The sequence below is a fragment of the Gopherus flavomarginatus genome, chromosome 8 (assembly GCF_025201925.1).
Source record: "Gopherus flavomarginatus isolate rGopFla2 chromosome 8, rGopFla2.mat.asm, whole genome shotgun sequence".
NCBI lineage: Eukaryota > Metazoa > Chordata > Testudines > Testudinidae > Gopherus > Gopherus flavomarginatus.
Genome location: NC_066624.1, coordinates 54648379 through 54671516, shown reverse-complemented (window position 1 = coordinate 54671516; position 23138 = coordinate 54648379). Strand labels below are relative to the sequence as shown.

Below are 23138 nucleotides of genomic sequence, written 5' to 3'. Positions count from 1 at the left end.
GAGAGCCTAAGACTCCTGCTGCTTCTGTGCCACCTGCACCATAGCCAGAGAGCTCATCTAAGTCGGATCGCCCAGCACCAACACCTGCTGCGGCACCGACAACGTCGGCACCGTCGATTCTGGTCCCACGAGGGCCGTCGAGTCCGGTGCCTGTCAACTCCCCAGCGCGAGTCTGTGGTTGAGCTTACTATTCCATCCACGCTGGAGACATTCTCAGCGGCGAGGGATCTGATTGCCATGACAGAGTTGATGCTGCCTCAACCCCCGGCACCGCCGGTGCGGGTAATACAGTCTATCGGCAAGCCTGCCTTGATAAGACCATCCTCTGTCGGCACAGCAGAGCGGCACCGTTCACAATCACGGTCCCGCAGATGTTCCAGGTCCCGTCGGCGCTCCTGCTCCCAACGCTGCTCGCGCTCCCGGTACCGTTCTCCTCCTCGGTAGTGGTCGCACTCGCGGCACTGGTCGGTATCCCATTCACCGGCCCGCTACTTTCAGCACCGTTCCAGCTCCTGGCATCGCTCTAGGCACCGTGACTCCCGTAGCCTCTCCCAACGTCAAGCCTCGATCTCTGTCGACCTCCTGGCACCGCTCCGGTCGCAGGTCCCGATCTCGTTCCCAGTACCGGTATGCCTCCCAGTACCAGTCCCTGGTGCCGAGTAGGGCAAGGTCCGCTAGAGACAGAGACTCTGCCCAGGGCTTTTCAGCACCTCCATGGCCATTCAGACATGCATCAGTGTCGTCCCACGTGGACAGCTCTTATGCTCAGGACCGCGATTCTGATGTGCCCACCAAAGTTTTCCAAGAGACCCAAGACCAATGACCCCATCAGTGGTCTTTCTGGACACCTTGGGCGTACCACCAGGCCCAAGGCGTACCAGTAGTTCCGTCCCACTCTGTCTCATCAGAGCACCGAGTGCCAGAGGCAACGGTTAGCCGTCCCCCTCCGACTGCTGCAGAGGAAGCCCCAGTTCACCCACCGGACTCCCAGCTTCCTCTGGAGCAGGAGATCGCCCAAGAGCAACAAGCCACCCAGGACCCGCTCGTCGCCAGCATCTCCTCTTCCTCTTCTCCAGATGAGGCGGTGGCAGGAACATCCTCCTCAGGCCCTCCTCCAGTCGACCTGAGAGCTCATCAGGACCTCCTAAGGAGGGTAGCACTCAATATGAACCTCCAGGTGGAGGAGGTCCCAGAGGTAGAGGACCCAGTAGTGGACATTCTATCAGTGGATGCCCCCACTAGAGTGGCCCTACCGTTTATTCGGACCATCCAGGGGAATGCCGATACTATATGGCAGTCACCAGCCTCTATCCCTCCTGCGGCCAGGGGAGTCGAGCGTGAATATATGATGCCCTCTAAAGGGTACAAGTACTTGTATGTCCATCCTCCTCCCTGCTCACTAGTCGTCCAGTCTGTTAATGAGAGGGAACGCCACGGCCAGCAGGCACCAGCCCCGAAATTGAAGGAGGCTAGGCGAATGGACCTACTCGGTCACAAGGTGTGCTCAGCAGGGGCCCTACAGCTCCGGCTGGCAAATCAACAAGCCTTGCTTAGCCGCTATAATTACCCACCGCCACCCAGGTGTTATAAGTTTATGGAGCTTCTCCTTCAAGACTCCCGCCAAGAGTTCGTTGCCCTCTTGGAGGAAGGGAAAAAAGTGGCCAGAACTTCCCTCCAGGCCTCGTTGGATGCAGCAGACTCAGCAGCCAGGACTCTGGCCTCAGGAGTTGCCATGAGGCGCATCTCATGGCTTCAGGTTTCAAACCTCCCACCGGAGCTGCAGTATACCATTCAGGGCTTACCTACCATTCAATGGTAAAGGCCTCTTCTTGGAAAAGACTGACCCTAGGCTGCAAAGCCTGAAGGACAACAGGGTTATTATGCGCTCTCTCGACATACATACGCCGGTGACCCAACTCAGGCCTTTCCGTCCCCAGCCTCACCGCCCATCCTCTGTGCCTAGACAAAGACAGGACTTTGGCAGGCGGCACGGCTGAGGTGGTCGCAGACGACCGTCAGGACCCCAAGGGGGCCAAAATCAAGGTCCCTTGAAACCACCACTGGGACCAAAGACGAACTTTTGAAGGTGCGCCCAAGGGCGGCATACCAGTTACAGGCCAGGACCCTCTCCTCCCTTCCCCAACCGTCTCTCCTACTTCCTCCGGCGTGGTCCCAGTTAATTTCAGATCGCTGGGTCCTACACACAGTGGAGTATGAGTACCACCTCCAATTTATTTCAGCCCCGCCCTCCCACCCTCCAACCCTGTCCCTCTTCAGGGACCCCTCTCACAAGCAATTCTTCTTACAAGAGGTGCAGACACTCCTCGCCATAGGAGCTATAGAAGAGGTACCGATGAACGAAAGGGGCAAGGGGTTTTACTCCCGTTATTTCCTAATCCCCAAGTCGAAGGGAGGTCTCAGACCTATCCTAGACCTGTGAGGACTCAACCAGTTTATGATAAAGTTGAAGTTCCGCATGGCATCCCTGCGGACCATTATCTCGTCCTTGGATCCTGGAGACTGGTATGCCACCCTTGATATGAAGGACGCATACATTCACATCACCATCTTTCCTCCGCACAGGAGATAACTCTGCTTTGTAGTGAACCGTCAGCACTTCCAGTTTACGGTCCTGCCGTTTTGGCCTTTCTACAGCCCCAAGAGTATTGACAAAGTGTATGGCCGTAGTCGCCGCCTACCTCCGCCAACGTCGGATACACGTTTTTCCGTATCTGGACAATTGGCTCATCCGAGGGGCCTCCGAGACACAAGTCACTCAGCATGTGGGCATCGTCAAGGACCTATTCACATGTCTATGTCTGATGATCAATATAGAAAAATCCACTCTGGTTCCCACGCAGAGGTTAGACTTCATAGGAGCTATCCTGGACTCCAATCTAGCCAGAGCCTGCTTATCACAGCCGTGGTTTCAGGCGATGGCAACAATCATTCGAGGTCTGCAGAATTTCCCGACGACCTCGGCTCGCACTTGTCTTGGTCTCCTGGGTCACATGGCTGCCTGCACATCTGTAACCAAACACGCCAGGCTCCGCCTCTGTCCTCTCCAAGTTTGGCTCAACTCGGTATACCGCCCAGGCAGGGACCCAATAGACACGATAGTCACCATTCCCCCGAGCACCCTAGGCTCCCTACAATGGTGGCTAACTTCCTCCCTGGTGTGTGCAGGGATGCCGTTCCATCCGCACCAACCCTCAATGTCCCTGATGACAGACGCGTTATCTCTCGGCTGGGGTGCTCACCTTGGTCACCTTTGTACTCAAGGCCTTTGGCCTTCTCAGGAGCTGGCATTACACATAAATGTCCGAGAACTGAGAGCAATCCGCCTGGCGTGCCAGGCGTTCCAGCAACAGTTGTGATGCCGTTGTGTCTCAGTGTTTACAGACAACACAACGGACATGTACTACATAAACAAACAGGGAGGGACATGGTCCTCCCTCCTTTTTCAGGAGGCCATCCAACTCTGGGACTTTTGCATAGCCCACTCGATAGATCTGGTAGCGTCCTTTCTCCCAGGCGTTCGGAACATCCTGGCGGATCGACTCAGCAGGTCTTTCCTGTCTCACGAGTGGTCAATCCGCCCGGACGTTATGCATTCTGTTTTCCAGAAGTGGGGATTTCCCCACATAGACCTGTTCGCTTCCCACGAGAACAGGAAATGCCAGATGTTCTGCTCCTTCCAAGGTCTCTCCCCGGGATCGATCTCGGGCACTTTCCTGATGCCGTGGAAGAGCTAGCTCCTTTATGCCTTCCCACCATTCCCGCTGGTTCACAAGGTCCTGCTTAAACTCTGCAGGGACAGAGCGTGCATCGTCATGATCGCTCCAGCGTGGCCCAGGCAGCACTGGTAAACCACGTTGCTCAACCTGTCGATAGCCAACCCAATTACCCTGCCACTCCACCCAGACCTCATAACTCAGGACCACGGCAGGCTTCGCCACCTGGACCTGCAGGCTCTTCACCTCACAGTGTGGCTGCTGCGTGGCTAAACCAGTCAGAGTTACGTTGCTCTGAATCAGTATGACAAGTTCTCCTGGGTAGCAGGAAGCCTGCCACCCGGTCAACGTACCTAGCCAAGTGGAAGCATTTCTCCTGCTGGTGTGAAACACTTAATCTTACTCCCACTGAGGTCTCGATCCCCTCTATTTTGGACTACCTCTGGTCTCTCAAACAGCAGGGCCTAGCAGTATCATCACTGAGGGTACACTTGGCAGCCATCTCCACCTTTCACCCAGGCGAAGGTGGTCGTTCGGTGTTTTCACACCCTATGGTTTTGAGGTTCAAGGGCTTGGAGCGCTTATACCCTCAAGTACGCCGCCCAACCCCGACCTGGGACCTCAACCTGGTTTTAACCAGACTTTTATGTCTTCCCCCATTCGAGCTGTTAGCAACCTGCTCGCTACTATACCTGTCTTGGAAGACAGCTTTCCTCGTAGCCATTACATTGGCCAGATGAGTCTCCGAGCTTAGGGCTCTTACGGTGGATCCGCTGTACACTGTGTTCCACAAGGACAAGGTGCAGTTGTGACCACACTCAGCTTTCCTCCCTAAGGTGGTTTCGGCCTTTCATGTTAACCAGGACATCTTTCTTCCCGAAGCCATACTCAATGTGACGGGGGCAACAAATGCACTCCCTGGACGTCCGTAGAGCGCTCGCATTTTATATTGAGCGGACAAAACCATTTCGTAAAATGCCCCAACTCTTTGTCGCAGTAGCAGACCAAATGAAAGGCCTACCTGTTTCCTCTCAGAGGATCTCATCTTGGGTGACGGCGTGCATCCACACTTGTTATGGTTTGGCTCATATTTCCCCAAGCCACATCACTGCGCATTCTACCAGGGCTCAGGCTTCATCTGCTGCCTTCCTGGCTCGTGTACCTATCCAGGAGATATGTCGCGCAGCTACCTGGTCCTCGGTCCATACCTTTGCTTCGCATTATGCTCTGGTTCAACAGTCAAGAGATGATGCAGCCTTTGGCTCGGCAGTTTTGCATTCTGCCACATCTCACTGCAACTCCACTGCCTAGATAAGGCTTGGGAATCACCTAACTGGAATGGATATAAGCAAGCACTCGAAGAAAAGACGGTTACTCACCTTTGTAACTGTTCTTCTTTGACTGCTTGCTCATATCCATTCCAGTTAGGTGTGCGTGCGCCGCGTGCACGTTCGTCGGAAGATTTTTACCCTAGCAACCCCCAGTGGGTCGGCTGGATCGCCCCCTGGAGTGGCGCTGCCATGGCGCCTGATATATAACCCTGCCGACCCGACTGCTCCTCAGTTCCTTCTTACCGCCCGTGTTGTCGTTGGAATAGTGGAGTGCGGCTTAGCTGTCCTCCACTTCCCTAGCTACTCCTTGTTTCTTCGCTATCTTGTTGTATATAGTTAGTTAGTATATATAGTTTAGCAGGGTTTCGGCATTAGCCCTTTTCCCGCACCCAGTGCCGGGGCCCATGCCCGGTTCACTGGGGTTTAAACGGTGCTCGGCCTGCCATAAGCCGATGCCCACAAGCGATCCCCACGACGCGTGTCTAAAGTGCCTTGGGGAATCGCACATTACAGATAAATGCCATATTTGCAAGGCATTTAAACTGAGGACAAAGAGAGACTTTTGTCTAAAGAATCTCCTCATGGAGGCCGCTTCGAACCCTCCGTCCTCGGCACCGAGTGCGAAGCACTCCACTAGCAGTGCTCCTCCGGCACCGGACCGTCCCGGCACCACGGAGATACCGCGGCACCGGCCTTCTCCGGCACAGGGACCTGCTCGACACCGATCTCTCTCACCGAAGCAGAAGAGGTTGAAGTCCTCCACTGCCTCTGTCCCCTCGGTGCCGCAGATGCAGCCTTGGTTGGACTGCCCGGCACTGGCACCTGCTGCAGCACCGCCTGCTGCAGTACCGTCGACTCCGGTCTCACGAGGGCCATCGAGTCCGGTCCCTGAGAGCTCCCCGCCAAGGCCTGTGGTTGAGCTTATGGTCCCTTCTACTCCAGAGACATTCTCTGCAGCCAGGGACCTTATCGCCACGATGGAGTCTGTCCTGCCTCAAGCCCCAGCACCGCCGGTGCAGGTACTACAATCCAGAGGCAAGCCAGCTATAATGAGACCTCCTTAAGTCGGCCCGGCTGACCAGCACCGATCACAATCCAGGTCCCGGTGCTGTTCGCAGTCTTATAGACTATCACAATGCCGGCGCCGCTCGCCTGTCTGGTACCGGTCGTGCTCGCAGCACAGATCGACGTCTCGGCCTCCACGGTACTCTTGGTACCGCTCCAGCTCCCGGCACCGCGACTCTCGCAGCTGTTCACGTCGTAGATCTTCGAGATCCAGGTGGACCTCCTGGCACAGTGACGGTCGCAGGTCCCAGTCTCGTTCTCGGCACCGGTATGACACCGACGGCGAGATAGACGGACCCTTACCACGGCCTCTCAGCTCCTCCCTGGCCGTCCCGGCACCCCTCCGTGTCTTCCCAGGCGGACAGTACGTATGCCCAAGACAAGGACACGAATGTGCCCACCGCGCTATTCCACGAGCCCCAGGCTCAGGATCACAGACCTCAACAGTGGGCATTTTGGACACCCTGGGCATATCATCAGGCCCAAGGTACACGTCCAGGCCCATCGCATTCTGTCACATGAGAACACCGGGTGCCGGAAGCCACTATTAGCCGCCCTCCTCCTTCTGTTTTGGAGGAAGTGTCGGTCCAGCCACAGGACTCCCAGATCCCTAGGGAGACAGAGGCTGTCCACCAAGAGGAGCCCTCAACTGACCCGCTTGTCCCTGGTCTTTCCTCATCCTCCTGCCCTGACAAGGCAGTGGCCGGAACGTCGGCGGTAGGCCCTCCACCAATCGACCTGAGGGCCCACCAGGGTCTCCTCAGGCGTGTTGCACAGAACATAAACTTGCCAGTCGAGAAGGTCCCGGAGATAGAGGACCCAGTGGTAGACATCTTAACATTGGATGCCCCCACGAGAGTGGCCCTCCCCTTTATACGGACGATCCAGGCCAATGCCAACACAATCTGGCAGTCTCCGGCCTCTGTTCCACCTGCTGCCCAGGGAGTGGAACGTAAATATATGGTGCCCTCCAAGGGCTACGAATATTTGTATGTCCACCCCCCTCCTTGCTCCCTAGTTGTCCAGTCAGTCAATGAGAGGGAACGCCATGGCCAGCAGGCTCCAGCCCCGAAATCAAAAGACACGAGGCGCATAGACTTACTGGGGCGCAAAGTCTATTTCGCAGGGGCGCTCCAACTCTGTGTGGCTAATCAACAAGGCCTCCTTAGCCGCTATAATTATAATACCTGGGCGGCGGTGGACAAATTCAAGGAGTTGCTCCCGCAGGACTCCTGACAGGAATTTGTGGCCATCCTGGGTGAGGGAAAAAGGGTGGCTAGAAAGTCCCTCCAGGCTTCCCTGGATGCTGCAGACTCAGCGGCCAGGGCCCTAGCCTCTGGGGTGACTGAGGCGTATCTCATGGCTGCAAGTCTCAGGCCTTCCCCCGGAGCTCCAACATACAATCCAGGACCTCCCCTTTGAAGGGCAGGGCCTGTTTTCAGATAAGACAGACCCTAGTCTCCAAAGCCTGAAAGACAACAGGGTGATTATGTGCTCACTGGGCATGCATACATTAGTCAAATTGGAAAAGGTGGGGATCAATATGAGAATTGAAAGGTGGATAAGGAACTGGTTAAAGGGGAGACTACAACGGGTCGTACTGAAGGGTGAACTGTCAGGCTGGAAGGAGGTTACTAATGGAGTTCCTCAAGGATCGGTTCTGGGACCAATCTTATTTAACCTTTTTATTACTGACCTTGGCACAAAAAGCGGGAATGTGCTAATAACATTTGCGGATGACACAAAGCTGGGGGGTATTGCTAACATGGAGAAGGACTGGGATATCATACAGGAAGATCTGGATGACATTGTAAACTGGAGTAATAGTAATAGGATGAAATTTAATAGTGAAAAGTGCAAGGTCATGCACTTAGGGATTAATAATAAGAACTTTAGATATAGATTGGGAACGCATCAGTTGGAAGCAACAGAGGAGGACAAGGACCTTGGGGTATTAGTAGATCACAGGATAACTATGAGCCGCCAATGTGATATGGCCGTTAAAAAAGCTAATGCGGTTTTAGGATGCATCAGGTGAGGTATTTCCAGCAAAGATAAGGAGGTGTTAGTACCGTTATATAAGGCGCTGGTGAGACCGCACCTGGAATACTGTGTGCAGTTCTGGTCTCCCAGGTTTAAGAAGGATGAATTCAAACTGGAACAGGTTCAGAGACAGGCTACTAGGATGACCCGAGGAATGGAAAACCTGTCATATGAAAGGAGACTCAAAGAGCTTGGCTTCTTTAGTCGAGCCAAAAGAAGGCTGAGGGGGGATATGCTTGCTCTTTATAAATATATCAGAGGGATTAATATTAGGGAGGGAGAGGAATTATTTAAGCTTAGTACCAATGTAGATACAAGAACGAATGGGTATAAACTGGACACTAGGAAGTTTAGACTTGAAATTAGACGAAGGTTTCTAACCATTAGAGGAGTGAAGTTCTGAAACAGCCTTCCAAGGGGAGTAGTGGGGGCAAAAGACATATCTGGCTTTAAGATTAAGCTTGATAAGTTTATGGAAAGGATGGTATGATGGGACAGCCAAATTTTGGCAACTGATCTTTGATTATCGCCAGATAAGTATGCCCAGTGGTTGGTGATGGGATGTTGGATGGGATGGGATGGGATCTGAGATACTGCCGAGAATTCTTTTCTGAGTGCTGGCTGGTGAGTCTTGCCCACATGCTCAGGGTTTTGCTGATCGCCATATTTGGGGTCGGGAGGGAATTTTCCTCCGGGGCAGATTGGCAGAGGTCCTGAAGGTTTTTCGCCTTCCCCTGCAGCATGGGCGGGGTCACTTGCTGGTGGATTCTCTGCAGCTTGAGGTCTTCAAACCACAATTTGAAGACTTCAATAACTCAGGCATAGGTTAGGGGTTTGTTATAGAAGTGGATGGGTAGGGTTCTGTGGCCTGCTTTGTGCAGGGGGTCGGACTAGATGATCACACTGGTCCCTTCTGACCCTAGAATCTATGAATCTATGACTCAGCGCAGGCCGTTCTGCCCGCAGCCACACCGCTCTTACCCTCAGCCCAGGCAGAGACAGGACTTCACTAGAAGGCAAGGTAGAACCGGTCGCCGGAGGCAGTCAGGCAACCAAGGGGGCCAGAACCAAGGTCCCTCCCAAACCTTCCACAGGGCCAAAACCCTCCTTTTGAAGGTGCGCCCGAGGGCATCATACCAGTGTTGTCAAACGATCCGTTCCCTCCTTTCTCCAGTCACCTCTCCCTTTTCCTCCCTGCGTGGTCCTGGCTAACGTCAGATCGCTGGGTCTTACGCACGCTGGAATTTGGGTATCACCTCCAATTTATTTCACGCCCCCCCCCTTTCCACCCCTCTTCCTCGTCCCTCTTCAGGGACCCCTCTCACGAGCAACTCCTCCTCCAGGAGGTGCAGACGCTCCTTGCCAAAGGAGCCATAGAGTAGATACTGGAACACGAATGGGGCACGGGGTTTTACTCCCGATACTTCCTAATCCCCAAGGCAAAAGGGGGTCTCCGACCTATCCTGGACCTGCGGAAACTCAACAGATACATGATAAAGCTGAAGTTCCGTATGGTATCCCTAGGGACCATCATCCCATCCCTGGATCCTGGAGACTGGTATGTCGCCCTCGACATAAAAGATGCGTATTTTCACATAGCCGTCTTCCCACCTCACAGGAGGTTCCTCCGATTCGTAGTCAACCGCCAGCATTTTCAGTTCGCGGTCCTACCGTTCGGCCTCTCTGCGGCCCCAAGAGTATTCACAAAATGCATGGCTGTAGTCGCCGCTCACCTCCGCCGCCATCGGGTACATGTTTTTCCGTATCTAGATGCCTGGCTCATCCGAGGAACCTCTGAGGCACAGGTGATCCATCACATCGGCATTGTCAAGGCCCTTTTCCTACATCTAGGCCTAATGATCAATGCAGAAAAATCCACTCTGATTCCCACTCAGAGGATAGACTTCATTGGTGCCACCCTGGACTCCAACCTCGCCAGGGCCTGCTTACCGCTGCCCCGGTTCCAGGCAATGGTGGCGATCATCCAGAGTCTGCAAGCTGCCCCGTTGACTTCGGTTCGCCCTTGCCTCGGTCTCCTGGGTCACATGGCCTGCACATTTGATGAAATACGCAAGACTGCGCCTCCGTCCTCTCCAATCGTGGCTGAACTCAGTGTACTGACCAGGCAGGGATGCCATAGACATGATCATCACCATTCCCCTGAGCATCCTAGGCTCCCTCAAAAGGTGGCTGAGCCCCTCCCTGGTGTGTGCAGGGCTGCCATTCCATCCACCCCAGCCCTCTATATCCCTGACAACGGACGAGTCATCTCTCGGCTGGAGTGCTCACCTTGGACATCTACGCACACAAGGCCTTTGGTCATCTCAAGAACTGGCCTTGCACATAATTGTCTGGGAGCTGAGAGCAGTCCACCTTGCTTGCCAGGCGTTCCAACACCACTTGCAAGGCCGTTGTGTGTCGATATTCACCGACAACACAACAGCCATGTACTATATAAACAAACAGGGCGGGACAAGGTCCTCGACCCTTTGCCACGAGGCCTTACGACTCTGGGACTTTTGCATAGCCCACTCTACAGACCTCATAGCGTCCTTTCTCCTGGGGGTTCGGAACACTGTGGCAGATCGCCTCAGCAGATCCTTCCTTTCCTACGAGTGGTCACTTTGCCCGGACGTTATTCTTTCGGTCCTCCGGAAGTGGGGATTTCTCCGTGTAGACCTCTTCACCTCCTGTGAGAACAGGAAATGCCAGATGTTCTGTTCCTTTAAGGCCTCTCACAGGGTTCGACAGCAGACGCTTTCCTCATACCGTGGACAACTCACCTGCTATACGCCTTTCCACTGTTCCCACTTGTCCACAAGGTCCTGCTGAAAGTACGCAGGGACAGAGCCCGCTTGATCATGATTGCTCCAGCATGGCCCAGGAAGCACTGGTACACCATGTTCCTAGACCTGTCAATAGCGGACCCTATCCCACTACCTCTGCACTTGGACCTGATAACTCGGGATCACGGCAAACCTAGACCTATAGTCCCTCCATCTCATGGCATGGCTCTTGAGTGGTTGACTCAGTTTGAGTTGCGCTACTCTACCCCAGTGCAACAAGTACTCCTGGGTAGCAGGAAACCTTCCTAGAGCAACATATCTGGCCAAGTGGAAGCGTTTCACATGCTGGTGTGCAGAGCATAACGTCCTTCCCACTGAGATCCCCATCCCCACCATCTTGGACTACCTCTGGTCCCTTAAACAACAGGGCCTAGCGGTATCTTCTTTGAGGGTGCACTTGGCGACCATCTCTACTTTCCACCCAGGGGAGAATGGCCGCTCCGTGTTTTCACATCCTATGATATCTCGAATCCTCAAGGACTTGGAGCACCTATACCCCCAGGTACGCCACCCCACCCCAACCTGGGACCTCAATCTGGTTCTTACCAGACTTATGTTGGCTCCATTTGAGCAATTAGCATCTTGCTCCCTTCTCTACCTCTCCTGGAAAACCACTTTCCTTGTATAGCCATCACATCGGCTAGACGAGTTTCTGAGCTCCGGGCTCTCATAGCGGACCCTCCATATACTATCTTCCGCAAAGACAAGGTGCAGTTGCGACCACACCCGGCCTTTCTCCCCAAAGTGGTATCAGTCTTCCATGTTAACCAGGAGATCTTCCTTCCGGTCTTCTTCCCGAAGCCACATTCATCGCACAGGGAGCAACAGCTGCACTCCCTAGACGTCTGTAGAGCGCTTGCTTTTTATATCGAGCAGACAAAGCCCTTCTGCAGAAGTCCCCAACTCTTCGTCACGGTGGCAGAGCGTATGAAGGGCCTTCTCGTTTCCTCACAGAGGATTTCGTCCTGGGTAACTTCGTGCATCTGCATCTGTTACGACTTGGCTCAAGTTCCATCCAGCCACCTCACTGCATACTCTACCAGGGCTCAAGCCTCATCTGCTGCTTTCCTGGCTCGTGCCCATCCACGAGATATGTCGAACAGCTACCTGGTCCTCGGTGCATAGGTTTGCCTCTCACTATGCCCTGGTTCAGCAGTCCAGAGATGATGCAGCCTTTGGCTCTGCAGTGTTACACTCTGTGACATCTCACTCTGACCCCACCGCCTAGGTAAGGCTTGGGAATCACCTAACTGGAATGGATATGGGCAAGCACTCGAAGAAGAAAAGACGGTTACTCACCTTTGTAACTGTTGTTCTTCAAGATGTGTTGCTCATATCCATTCCAAACCTGCCCTCCTTCCCCACTGTCGGAGTAAGCGGCAAGAAGGAACTGAGGGGTGGTCGGGTTGACCGGTGTATATATCCGGTGCCATGGCGGCGCCACTCCAAGGGGCAACCCAGCCGACCTACCGGGGGTTGCTAGGATAAAAATCTTCCAACGAACGTGCATGTGGTGCGTGCACCCTTAACTAGAATGGATGTGGGCAACACATCTCGAAAAACAACAGTTACAAAGGTGAGTAACCGTCGTCTTTTCCTTGTAGCGCCCTATTCCTAGGTAGTCTCTGCATCTGCCTCTGAGTAGCGCTTGTCTTTCTGACAAACACATGGGGCTGTTCTGTTGCATTCTACTCAAGGCCTTATCTCCAGCCTTTCTTCTTCTGGTCACTGCACTCTGCTTGGCCCCGCTTGCTGGCTAGTGTGTTGGGTGAACAACCTTTTCTGAAATATGCTCATATGAGTGTCTGGAGGCTTGTCTAAGTAACATCATCCACCACACCATCCCCTCTGCAGTAAAACATCCCTCCGCCAGGATAGTGAAGTCCCCAGTCAGCATCCAGGGGCTGCTATTCAGCATAGCAGTGCACTGTACTATGACCACTGCAGCGCGTAGCTACTTCATTCATCTTTCAGGCCTGTTTTTAGGAATTTCCCTGTCTGGGTGAGCTCTCTTCCTGCCAAATTATAGCAAATGGGGGCTTGGTGGGATTAAAGAGTTAAATGTTCTTTCTGGCCAGAGTGTGCTCGTTACTCAGAGTCTCTCCAAGAAAGCATAAGAACGGCCATACTGGGTCAGACCAAAGGTCCATCTAGCCCAGTATCCTGTCTTCTGACAGTGGCCAATGCCATGTACCCCAGAGGGAGTGAACTTAACAGGTAATGGTCAAGTGATCTCTCTTCTGCAATCCATCACCATCCTCTGACAAACAGAGGCTAGGGACACCATTCCTTCCCATCCTGGCTGATAGCCATTAATGGACTTAACCTCCATGAATTTATCCAGTCCGCTCTTTTTTTTTTTTTTTTTTTTTTTTTTTTTTTTTTTTTAAATGCTGTTATAATGTTATAAGCAAAATAACTCTCTGGGTGAAGGAGGGTCTGGCTCCGAATTGACTCATCCATGAGTACCAGAAAGGGGAAGAGGTTTTTCCAAGCTATCTTTTTCTAGTAGGCTTTAATAGCTCATTATAATGCTGATCGACTGAACCTGACAGATGGGGGTTCCCCATCTGATCTGGTCCTCAGTGTGTGATCTGTGTTGCTGATGTGTTCTGCTGCTAGGGTTATGTTAACAGGGGTCTCTGTAAGCAGCTTGTCTTCTCGGTGAGGGCAATTCCTCTCTCTGGTTATTTCTTCACACAGGGATTTCTGGCTCCAGGTGAAATTGATCCCCTGAATCGCAGATTTGCTACTGTCCCAAAACCGGATGTGGTAGTCCAAGGTGAGCATGGCAGTCTTACAGGTTGCTGTAGGTATGCTACACAAGAAGGGATGGAAACAGTCTCTGGCTGCAAAATGCAGGATGGCTTCCTGCCCACCAGCAGAGCTGGCAGCTTCACCACACTGGATCTGGTAACTGACTTGATTTGGCAGATGTTACTTGCATCTGGCAATGGGTGGTGCAGCTGGTTGCCCTTTCAGGGGGTTGAAAGGCTTCATACAAGTGGTGAGTGGTGCCATGGGGTGATGGCAAAAGTAACATTTCCCCCTTTACAGTTTCTCTGATCCTGTGAGATCACTCAAGCTAAGCAGAGTCAACTCAATCAATACTTGATTGGAAGACCTCTCAGGTGTCGGTGTGTCTGGGGACTCTCCCTTCTGAGTCAGTGCTGAGCCAATGCCCTAGCCTGGTTTGCTGCTTGAGATGCTGTTCTTTTGGATGGTGCTCTGAGAATGAAGGGGCCAGGACTCTGATTTAAAGATTCCTTGTCTCCCTTCAGTTAAACCAGCTGCTATGTTGTTCCACAAAGGTGGCTACATTTCAGCAGTGGCCCAAGTGACATGGGAGCCATATAAAGGAATCTGTTTAAGTAGGTAAAGTTCTTAAGGGTCCTTCAGGATGGAAGGTGCTATAGAAATTTAAGTGCTCCCTTAAACCATGATCTCCTGCCAGTGACATTGCTGGCTCATATCGTGATGAGTCTTGCTCTCACCTCTGTCACCTGCTAACCTAGACCTCTGATCCAGTCCACTGGGCAATGAAAGCTTCAACAGGGCAATTGTTGCTGCCAGGGGGATGGCTCTCGGACCCCTACCCCTCATGGCGGAGAGCCCAGGTTGTTCTCTAGGATGGCAGGTTAGTTGGGATGGGTGCTGACCCTAACGATGATGAAACGCAAGCAGTCATCGCCAAGCAACTTGCACCCAGTCTCTGAGCAGCCTCCGCAAAGGGGGAATGGCCATTCGGCAGTGAAGTTCCTGGCCTGAGATCTCCAGCTGCTAATACTGCCCTCTCCACCCTCGCCCAGTGTGCATCCTAGCCGAGACAGACAGCATCAAGGCCATCCTGAAGAAGCAGGGCATCGAGGTGGAGACAGTGGCTGATGTCTACCCCATCAGAGTGCAGCCAGCCCGGATCCTCAGCCACATCTATGCCAGATTAGGTGAGTGGCTGGAGCTTTGCCTAAGCACCTGGGGTAGGGGGTGATAGAACATCTGGATGGGACAGGGAAAGGCAGCTTGGGAAATGACTCGATCCTCCCTGTGTCTGACTTTCCAATGTGCACTAATGGCCAGCGGAGCAGCAAGTCTTGTCTCAGCTGTGGCAGTTCCCTTGACACTATCAGCTCCTTCCCCTCCCACCCCCATTTTTTTGTTGGAGAATGTCATGAGGCTGCCAGTAACCCTTTCCTGACTGAACACAGGTATGGTTTTTTTTCTCTAATGGTCCCTGCACACCTTTTAACCCCGCTCATGTAGTCGGCAACGGACTCTTGGGAGAGCTCCCTACAGCCTTGTCACCACCCATCTCTCTCTCTCTCTCTCTCTCTCTCTCTCTCTCTCTCTCTGTCTCTCTCTCTTCTCCCCCAATCCCCCTCCCCAAATCCCTCTTTCAAGCACCAACATCGGTCTCCATCCTGCTGACTGTAAGCCCAGGCTGCCATCAATATGGCCACGTTGGTCAAGCTTGCTTCCAAATCTAGATCTTGTTATAACAAGTTTCAACAGAGCCATAGATCGATGGAAATGGTTTTCCCCTCATTTAAAAACCTCACAACCTCCAGTGCAGAGCCTGCAGCCCAGATGCTGTGATGCTGGGCTCCTAGATGCAGACCTCCAACGGGCTCCGTACCCTCTGACTGTCCAGGCAGCTTTCATGGGCCGAAAGTCTGACAAGGGGCATGGAGGGTGAAAGGTCAGTTGGAGTCTGAACTCTTTTGTCATCTAGATAAGGCAGGGGTGCATGTATCCCTGGGGATACGCAGAGCTCTGCCAGGAGGTACATCAACTCATCTAGATATTTGTCTAGTTTTGCATCAGGCTACAGGAAAAGCATGAGTAAAGTCAGTACAAACTAACATTTCATACAGACAATGACTTGTTTATGCTGCTTTATACAGTTTACACTAAAATGTAAGTACAATATTTATATTCTGTTTTTATTTTATAATTACATGGCAAAAATGAGAGAGTCAGTCAGCAGTTTGTCAGTAACCCTCTGCTGAGACAGTTTTTTTTGTATTTTAGCTCTGATTTTGTAAGCAAGTATTTTTCAAGTGAAGTGAAACTTGGTGTGCATAAGACAGTCAGACTCTTGAAAAGGGTACAGTCGTCTGGAAAGGTTGAGAGCCACTGAGATAAGGGAACACTTCAAAAAGACAAGAGCCCTGTTATCATCCAAAGCCCTTGACCTCTTCTCTCTTCCTATGGCCAGTTGAATGCAGGCGAGGGAGGTCTGAATTAATGCTGACGCTCCTTCCCTCTTCCTCTAGAGACTGCTAACTCTTCAGCCGTCCCCTCTTGTGTTGCTTGCTTGATCTCTAGAAGGGACCTGTTTTGAACCAGATGCTGGGTGTTGTGAAGGGATTGCTTGGGGAAGGGAGACCTCTCAAGTCCTATCCCAACCTTTTGCTTTGTGTAGCTCCAGCCAGTACTCCTGAAAGCCCTGTGAAACGCGTTGCTAGCACAGCCTACAGCTTCTTGAAAATCTGCCTATAATGGGTCACAGAGACCCCCTTGGGACTGTCACCTGATGTGCTGAAATTACCTCTGAGCTCATTTTCCCTTCCAGCTTGGGACCTCAAGAACCCTGTTTTGTTGAACCAAACATGCTAGCCTGCTGCAACACAGACCCAAGGTCTGGTCCAGACCCCCAAAGCTGCAGTCTGAACTGAAAACAGCTGAGCAGGTTACCTGTCTCCAGCACTCAGACACCCAGTTCCCAATGGGATCCATACCCCAAATAAATCAGTTTTACTCTGTATAAAGCTTATATAGGGTAAACTCATAAACTGTCCGCCCTCTATAAATATATGCACAGCTGTTTGCTCCCCCAGGTATTAATCACTTACTCTGGGTTTATTAATAAACAGAAGTGATTTTTATTAAGTATAAAAAGTAGGATTTAATTGGTTTCAAGTAATAGAATGACGTAAGTCACCAAGCAAAATAAAGCAAAAACATGCAAGTCTAAGCCTAATACACTAATAAACTGATAACAGGTAATATCTCACTCTCAAAGATGTTCTAATAAGCTTCTTTCACAGCTCCTTCATAGTCTAGGCCCAATCCTTTCTCCTGGTACAGTCCGTGTTAGTTCCAGCAGACATCTCAGGTGGTACGCAGGGGTTTTCTCATGACTGGCGTCCTCTTTTGTCCTGCTCCCCTCCCTTTTATAGCTTTGACACAAGGCGGGAATCTGCTTGTCCCCACCCCAGCCTCATCAGTGAAAAAGTACAAGAATTAAGATGGATTCCGGTATCTTGTGACATGGTAACATGTCACTGTAAGACCCCTCTTGTCTCCATGCTTCCTGGGTTGGCCCACAGTACACAGGAACTCTACACCAACATTCCACACAAAGATGGACTACATGCCATGAGAAATAGTATCCCCGATAATATCACGGTTAACCTGGTGGCTGAACTTTGTGACTTTGTCCTCACCCACAACTATTTCACATTTGGGGACAATATATACCTTGAAGTCAGCGGCACTGCTATGGGTACCCGCATGGCCCCACAGTATTCCAACATCTTTGTGGCTGACTTAGAACAACTCCTCCTTAGCTCTCGTTCCCTAACGTCCCTACTCTACTTGCGCTACATTGATGACATCTTCATCATCTGGACTCATGGAAAAGAAGCCCTTGAGGAATTCCACCATGATTTTAACAACTTCCATCCCACCATCAGCCTCAGCCTAGACCAATCCACACAAGCGGTCCATTTTCTAGACACTACTGTGCTAATAAGCGATGGTCATATAAACACCACCCTATACCGGAAACCCACTGACCACTATACTTACCTACATGCTTCTAGCTTCCATTCAGGACACACCACATGATTTATTGTCTACAGCCAAGCTCTAAGATACAACCATATTTGCTCCAATCTCTCAGACAGAGATGATAAACACCTACAAGATCTCTATCAAGCATTCTTAAAACTACAATACCTACCTGCTGAAGTGAAAAAACAGATTGACAGAGCCAGAAGAGTACCCAGAAGCCACCTACTACAGGACAGGCCCAACAAAGAAAATAACAGAACGCCCCTAGCCATCACCTACAGCCCCCAACTAAGACCTCTCCAGCGCATCATCAAAGATCTACAATCTATCCTTAAAGATGATCCCTCACTCTCACAGATCTTGGGAGACAGGCCAGTCCTCACTTATAGACAGTCTCCCAGCCTGAAGCAAATACTCGCCAACAACCGCACAACATAAACACTAACCCAGGAACCTATCCTTGCAACAAAGCCCGATGCCAGCTCTGTCCACATATCTATTCAAGTGATACCATCACAGGACCTAATCACATCACATGCCATCAGGGGCTCGTTCACCTGCACATCTACCAATGTGATATATGCCATCATGTGCCAGCAATGCCCCTCTGCCATGTACATTGGCCAAACCGGACAGTCTACGCAAAGGAATATGGACACAAATCTGACATCAGGAATCATAACATTCAAAAACCAGTGGGAGAACACTTCAACCTCTCTAACCACTCAGTGACAGACTTGAAGGTGGCAGTTTTGCAACAAAAAAACTTCAAAAACAGACTCCAAAGAGAGACTGCTGAACTTGAATTAATATGCAAATTAGATACAATTAACTCAGGCTTAAACAGAGACTGGGAATGGTTGGGTCATTACACTAATTGAATCTATTTCCCTATGTTAAGTTCTCCTCACACCTTTTATGGGTCATCTTAATTATCACTTCAAAAGTTTTTTTTCTCCTGCTGATGATAGCTCATCTCAATTGATTAGACTCTTCCTGTTGCTATGCATACTTCCACCTTTTTATGTTCTCTGTATGTATAAATATCTCCTGTCTGTGTGTTCCATTCTGTGCATCCGAAGAAGTGAGCTGTAGCTCATGAAAACTCATGTTGAAATAAATTTGTTAGTCTCTAAGGTGCCACAAGTACTCCTGTTCGTTTTGCGAGTACACAGGAAGTCATGCAGGTAAATAAACCATTTACAAGCAATTGTCCTAGTCAATGGGAGCCATCAGCATTCTAAACCACCATTAATGGCCCACACTTTGCATAACTGCAATAGGACCTCAGAGTTATATTTTATATTTCTAGCTTCAGATACAAGAATGATACATGCATACAAATAGGAGGAATATATTTCAGTAGGTTATAACCTTTGTTATAGAGTATTAGGGTTGGAAGAGATCTCAGGAGGTCATCTATCCAATCCCCTGCTCAAAGCAGAACCAATTCCTAACTAAATCATCCCAGCCAGGGCTTTGTCAAGACGGGCCTTAAAAACCTCAAAGGATGGAGAGTCTACCACCTCCATAGGTAACCCATTCCAGTCCTTCACCACCCTCCTAGTGAAATAGTGTTTCCTAACATCCAACCTAGACCTCCCCTACTGCAACTTGACCATTGCTTCTTGTTCTGTCATCTGCCACCACTGAGAACAGCCTAGTTCCATCCTCTTTGGAACCCCCCTTCAGGTAGTTGAAGGCTGCTATCAGATCCTCATTCATTCTTCTCTTCTACAGACTAAATAAGCCCAGTTCCCTCAGCCTTTCCTTGTAAGTCATGTACCATTGCCCTCCGCTGGTTATGATATCTTACAAGAGACCTTTTGCATAAAGCATATTCCAGTTACATCATAGGGTACGTCTTCACTACCCGCCGTGTCGGCGGGTAGCAATCGATTGCTCGGGGATCGATATATCGCATCTCATCTAGACGTGATATATCGATCCCCGAACGCGCTTATATCGATTTCCATAACTCCACCAACCCGAACGGAGTTGCGGAATCGACAGGGGGAGCCGCGGACATCGATCCCGCGCCGTGAGGACGGTGAGTAATTCGATCTTAGATACTTCGACTTCAGCTACGTTATTCACGTAGCTGAAGTTGTGTATCTAAGATCGATTTTCCCCCGTAGTGTAGACCAGCCCATAGTCATGTTCATAAGCACATTTCCATAAAACATATGAAATGCAACATCACACTGTCTCCTTCCTCTTTTCTGAGAGCACATCTTCATTTACATACCAAATAGCTTCCCCACTGCATGTTCTGCTCAGGGATGTCTGTGCACCCCACTGCCTGGGATTTGCTGCATGATGGTAGGGAAAGCCTTCATTCACTGGTGCCAGTATATTAACAAGGGACTCGAACATCCTGGCACAAGCAGTGTGGGACCTAGGAGTTCAAAGGAGGAAGCATGTGACTGTTCTAGCAGCTGGATTTCATTTAAGCCACAAATCTTCAGTTTCTCTACAACGATAACAATAGAACCTGATCCAGTGGGAGGGCTGTAAATGTTAACTCTCCAGTGCAAGAAGCATGTTGGAACAGGGCATAATAATGAGTCCCTAGCTCTTATCTAGCACTTTTTCTTAGCAGTATTGTCCCAGTTTTACAGATGGAGAAACTGAGGCATAAAGCAGCCTTGTGACTTGCCCAAAATCATCCAGGAGGCCAGATGCAGGAATAGAACCCAAATCTCCAGAGTCCCGGTCTAGTGCTCAAATGGGCTATAATGCCTAGGGTGCAGCATAGCACATCCAGAGTGGGGAGCTGTCCTCGAACCAAAGCGTTGTCCAAAAGTAACAAGATTATCACTATTGGAAACACTCTTGCTCCAGATGTGTCTTGAATCAAGTGGGTTTCTTTGCAAGTGGACAGCTGTTGAGCCTGAGTCTTTTTGCTCAAATGTCCTGTCTTAGGTGTCCTCTCAAAGCATTTCAGTAACAGAGGCATTGACCTCTCCTCTTTCCACTTCTCACAGGTCGCAACAAGCGAATGAATCTGAGTGGACGACCCTTCCGGTACATGGGAGTCCTGGGCACATCCAAGCTCTACAACATCAGAAAGAACATCTTCACCTTTACACCCCAGGTAGGTTGTTGGGCTGTTTGTCATGGTAGGAGATGTGTAAGCGGTGCAGCTCCAACCAGGTAGGTGCATGGCCTTTATGGCTCGAAGCACAGGCTTCTTTTTAAAGGATACTGCAAACTGCTAAGTGTAGCTGTAGCCATGTGGATCCCAGGGTATTAGAAAGACAAGGTTGGGGAGGGAATGTCTTTTTACTGGACTAGCCTCTGTTGATGAGAGCAGCAAGATTTCAAGCCACACAGAGCTCTTCTTCTTAGTTTCTCTCACCAACAGAGGCTGCGCCAATAAAAGGCTGGTCCACCTATCTGGTCCCTCAAAGAGGCACAAAGTCAGAGATGGGGCCTGCCAATCTTGACCCAGTCCACAGAAACCTCTGTCGGTTTCTCCATAGCAGGTGCTTCAATGCTGTTGTTTTTTAAAGAAAGTGATCCATGACAGCAGGCCAGCCCCTGCGTGGACCCTACCATAAAAGCAGTGTGTGCATAGGCAATGGAAGGAAATGTCTCTTCGCTCAGCCAGTCCTGGGAACAGCGTGGCTGCCTGTGGTGCCATGTGATGCCATGGTGGTCAAGGCCTTGCAGCTGGGTGTACCAACAAAGCAGTTTATGGAGAGAGCCTCACAAAACGGGAAAGGGAACAGCTAGAGCCTCCTGGTTGGGGAAGCACTGAGTGTATGGGTAGAAAGTGCTCCTATAAGCAATTCTTCCTTTTCTTCACAAACAGGGCAGCCCTCTAGAGGCTGCTGTGAATAGGGAGAAATTAGGAAAAGGACCTTGACTGTGGCAAACTGTAAAACCTCTTGGTTTCCTCCTTTTTAAGAACACCAAGAGGGATTGGTAATAGAGCAGGGAAATTTTCACCTTCTAGGTCCCTGGTTCTAGCCCCACCTAGGCGTGCAATGATCAAAAGCCAGGGTGCAGCAGGCTGCTCCATGGCTCCTATATGTAGAGAGTAGGTAGGCAATTAAAATCTCCTGCCAACTGTCCCCCAGGCTGGCAGGCTTGACAGAGAACCTGAGGGCTGTGTAGGCAGAGGCAGGTCGTCCTCTTGCTGCAGCAGGTGACTTCTCTGCATCAGGGCTATGCACACTGGAGAGGCTGTGAAGTCTGCACCATCTGCAGCTCTGTAGACAAATGGAGGCTGTCAGCCCAGCCTAAAATCCACAGGCTGTCAGGAGAGAACAGAGCAGTCAGAGCTCCAGTCACCAAGATGATACAGCAGCTACGCTTGTGTCTCTTGGGCTGATGACTTGTGTTTTATAGGTGGTGTGAAGGTAAGTGGGGAGAGAAGCAGACTGTGTGGGAAAGAAGTGACACCCCCCCCCCAATTGCCACCCAGATGAGGGCATTCATCTAACAGCGATTTAACTGAATCTGTGTATGCAGCACCTGCTGTTAAATGCCTTGCTACAGAGCTATTGAAATCTGGTCTTTCTCTTTATTGATGTGTGCTTTATCACTAAAGTAGCTGCTAAAATTGCAGTGGAAGGGCACTTCCTCTCACAGCAGGATGCTGCTCAGCAGTGCCCATTGCTCTTCTCTCCAGAAGTGTCACTGCCACAGATTCCCTGGTTAATTACTCTGTGACAGCGAGCAGGTTCCCACCCCTGTATGACAGCATTAACACCTTCCCACACCTGCCTATCAGCTGGAGAGCTGGCAGCCATGCCTAAAGAAGGAGTCTTGAATCTGGGGTTGTCTTGAATCTGGGGTTGTCAATCTCCAGGCAGGTTATGTAGAAAGGATTTCCAGTGGGACCTAGCAGCCAAGAACTAGCTACTCCCATACAACTTCTGTGATTCTCCAGCATTGCCTGTCTTGCACTCATGCAGCCTACAGCACATGCCACCTGTAAGACCCCTAAATCCTGCAGATGCCCCAGAACCAATCCATGGCAATGGACTGACCCGCTTGCTGTGCTGTTGCAGAAGCCCTTTCTAGCTTTGCTCCTTTGTCCCATGAATGGTCCACTTCCCACCTCTCCCTGTGCTGCAGTAGCAGTCTGAGTCCTTGTGGCTTTCATCCTCTCACGCTCACCTCTACTCCCGTGTCCCCTGCAGTTCATCGATCAGCAGCAGTTCTACTTGGCCTTGGACAACAAGATGATCGTGGAGATGCTGCGGACAGACCTCTCCTACCTGTGCAGCCGCTGGAGGATGACTGGACGGCCGACAATCACCTTCCCCATCTCGCAAACCATGCTTGGTAAAGGCCCTCTGGCCTGTCTCTCT

At 51.0% G+C, this 23138-nt stretch overlaps 1 protein-coding gene and 1 long non-coding RNA gene across 4 annotated transcripts in view; one reads left to right on the top strand and one right to left on the bottom strand.

The window, feature by feature from the left end:
- The window catches only part of PHKA1 (phosphorylase kinase regulatory subunit alpha 1), a 93533-nt gene that overhangs the window by 32214 nt on the left and 38181 nt on the right, over window positions 1-23138 (top strand). For all 3 annotated transcript variants that reach the window (XM_050965363.1, XM_050965364.1, XM_050965362.1), the window contains exons 13-16: window positions 13723-13801; window positions 14829-14963; window positions 20802-20911; window positions 22968-23112. In XM_050965363.1, coding sequence (XP_050821320.1) covers window positions 13723-13801; window positions 14829-14963; window positions 20802-20911; window positions 22968-23112 — 469 coding nt within the window. The remainder of the gene's footprint in view (window positions 1-13722; window positions 13802-14828; window positions 14964-20801; window positions 20912-22967; window positions 23113-23138) is intronic.
- Window positions 18058-23138, bottom strand: part of LOC127057093 (uncharacterized) — a 256427-nt gene continuing 251346 nt past the window's right edge. The window contains exon 3 of the long non-coding RNA XR_007775997.1: window positions 18058-18089. This is a non-coding gene — a long non-coding RNA (uncharacterized LOC127057093). The remainder of the gene's footprint in view (window positions 18090-23138) is intronic.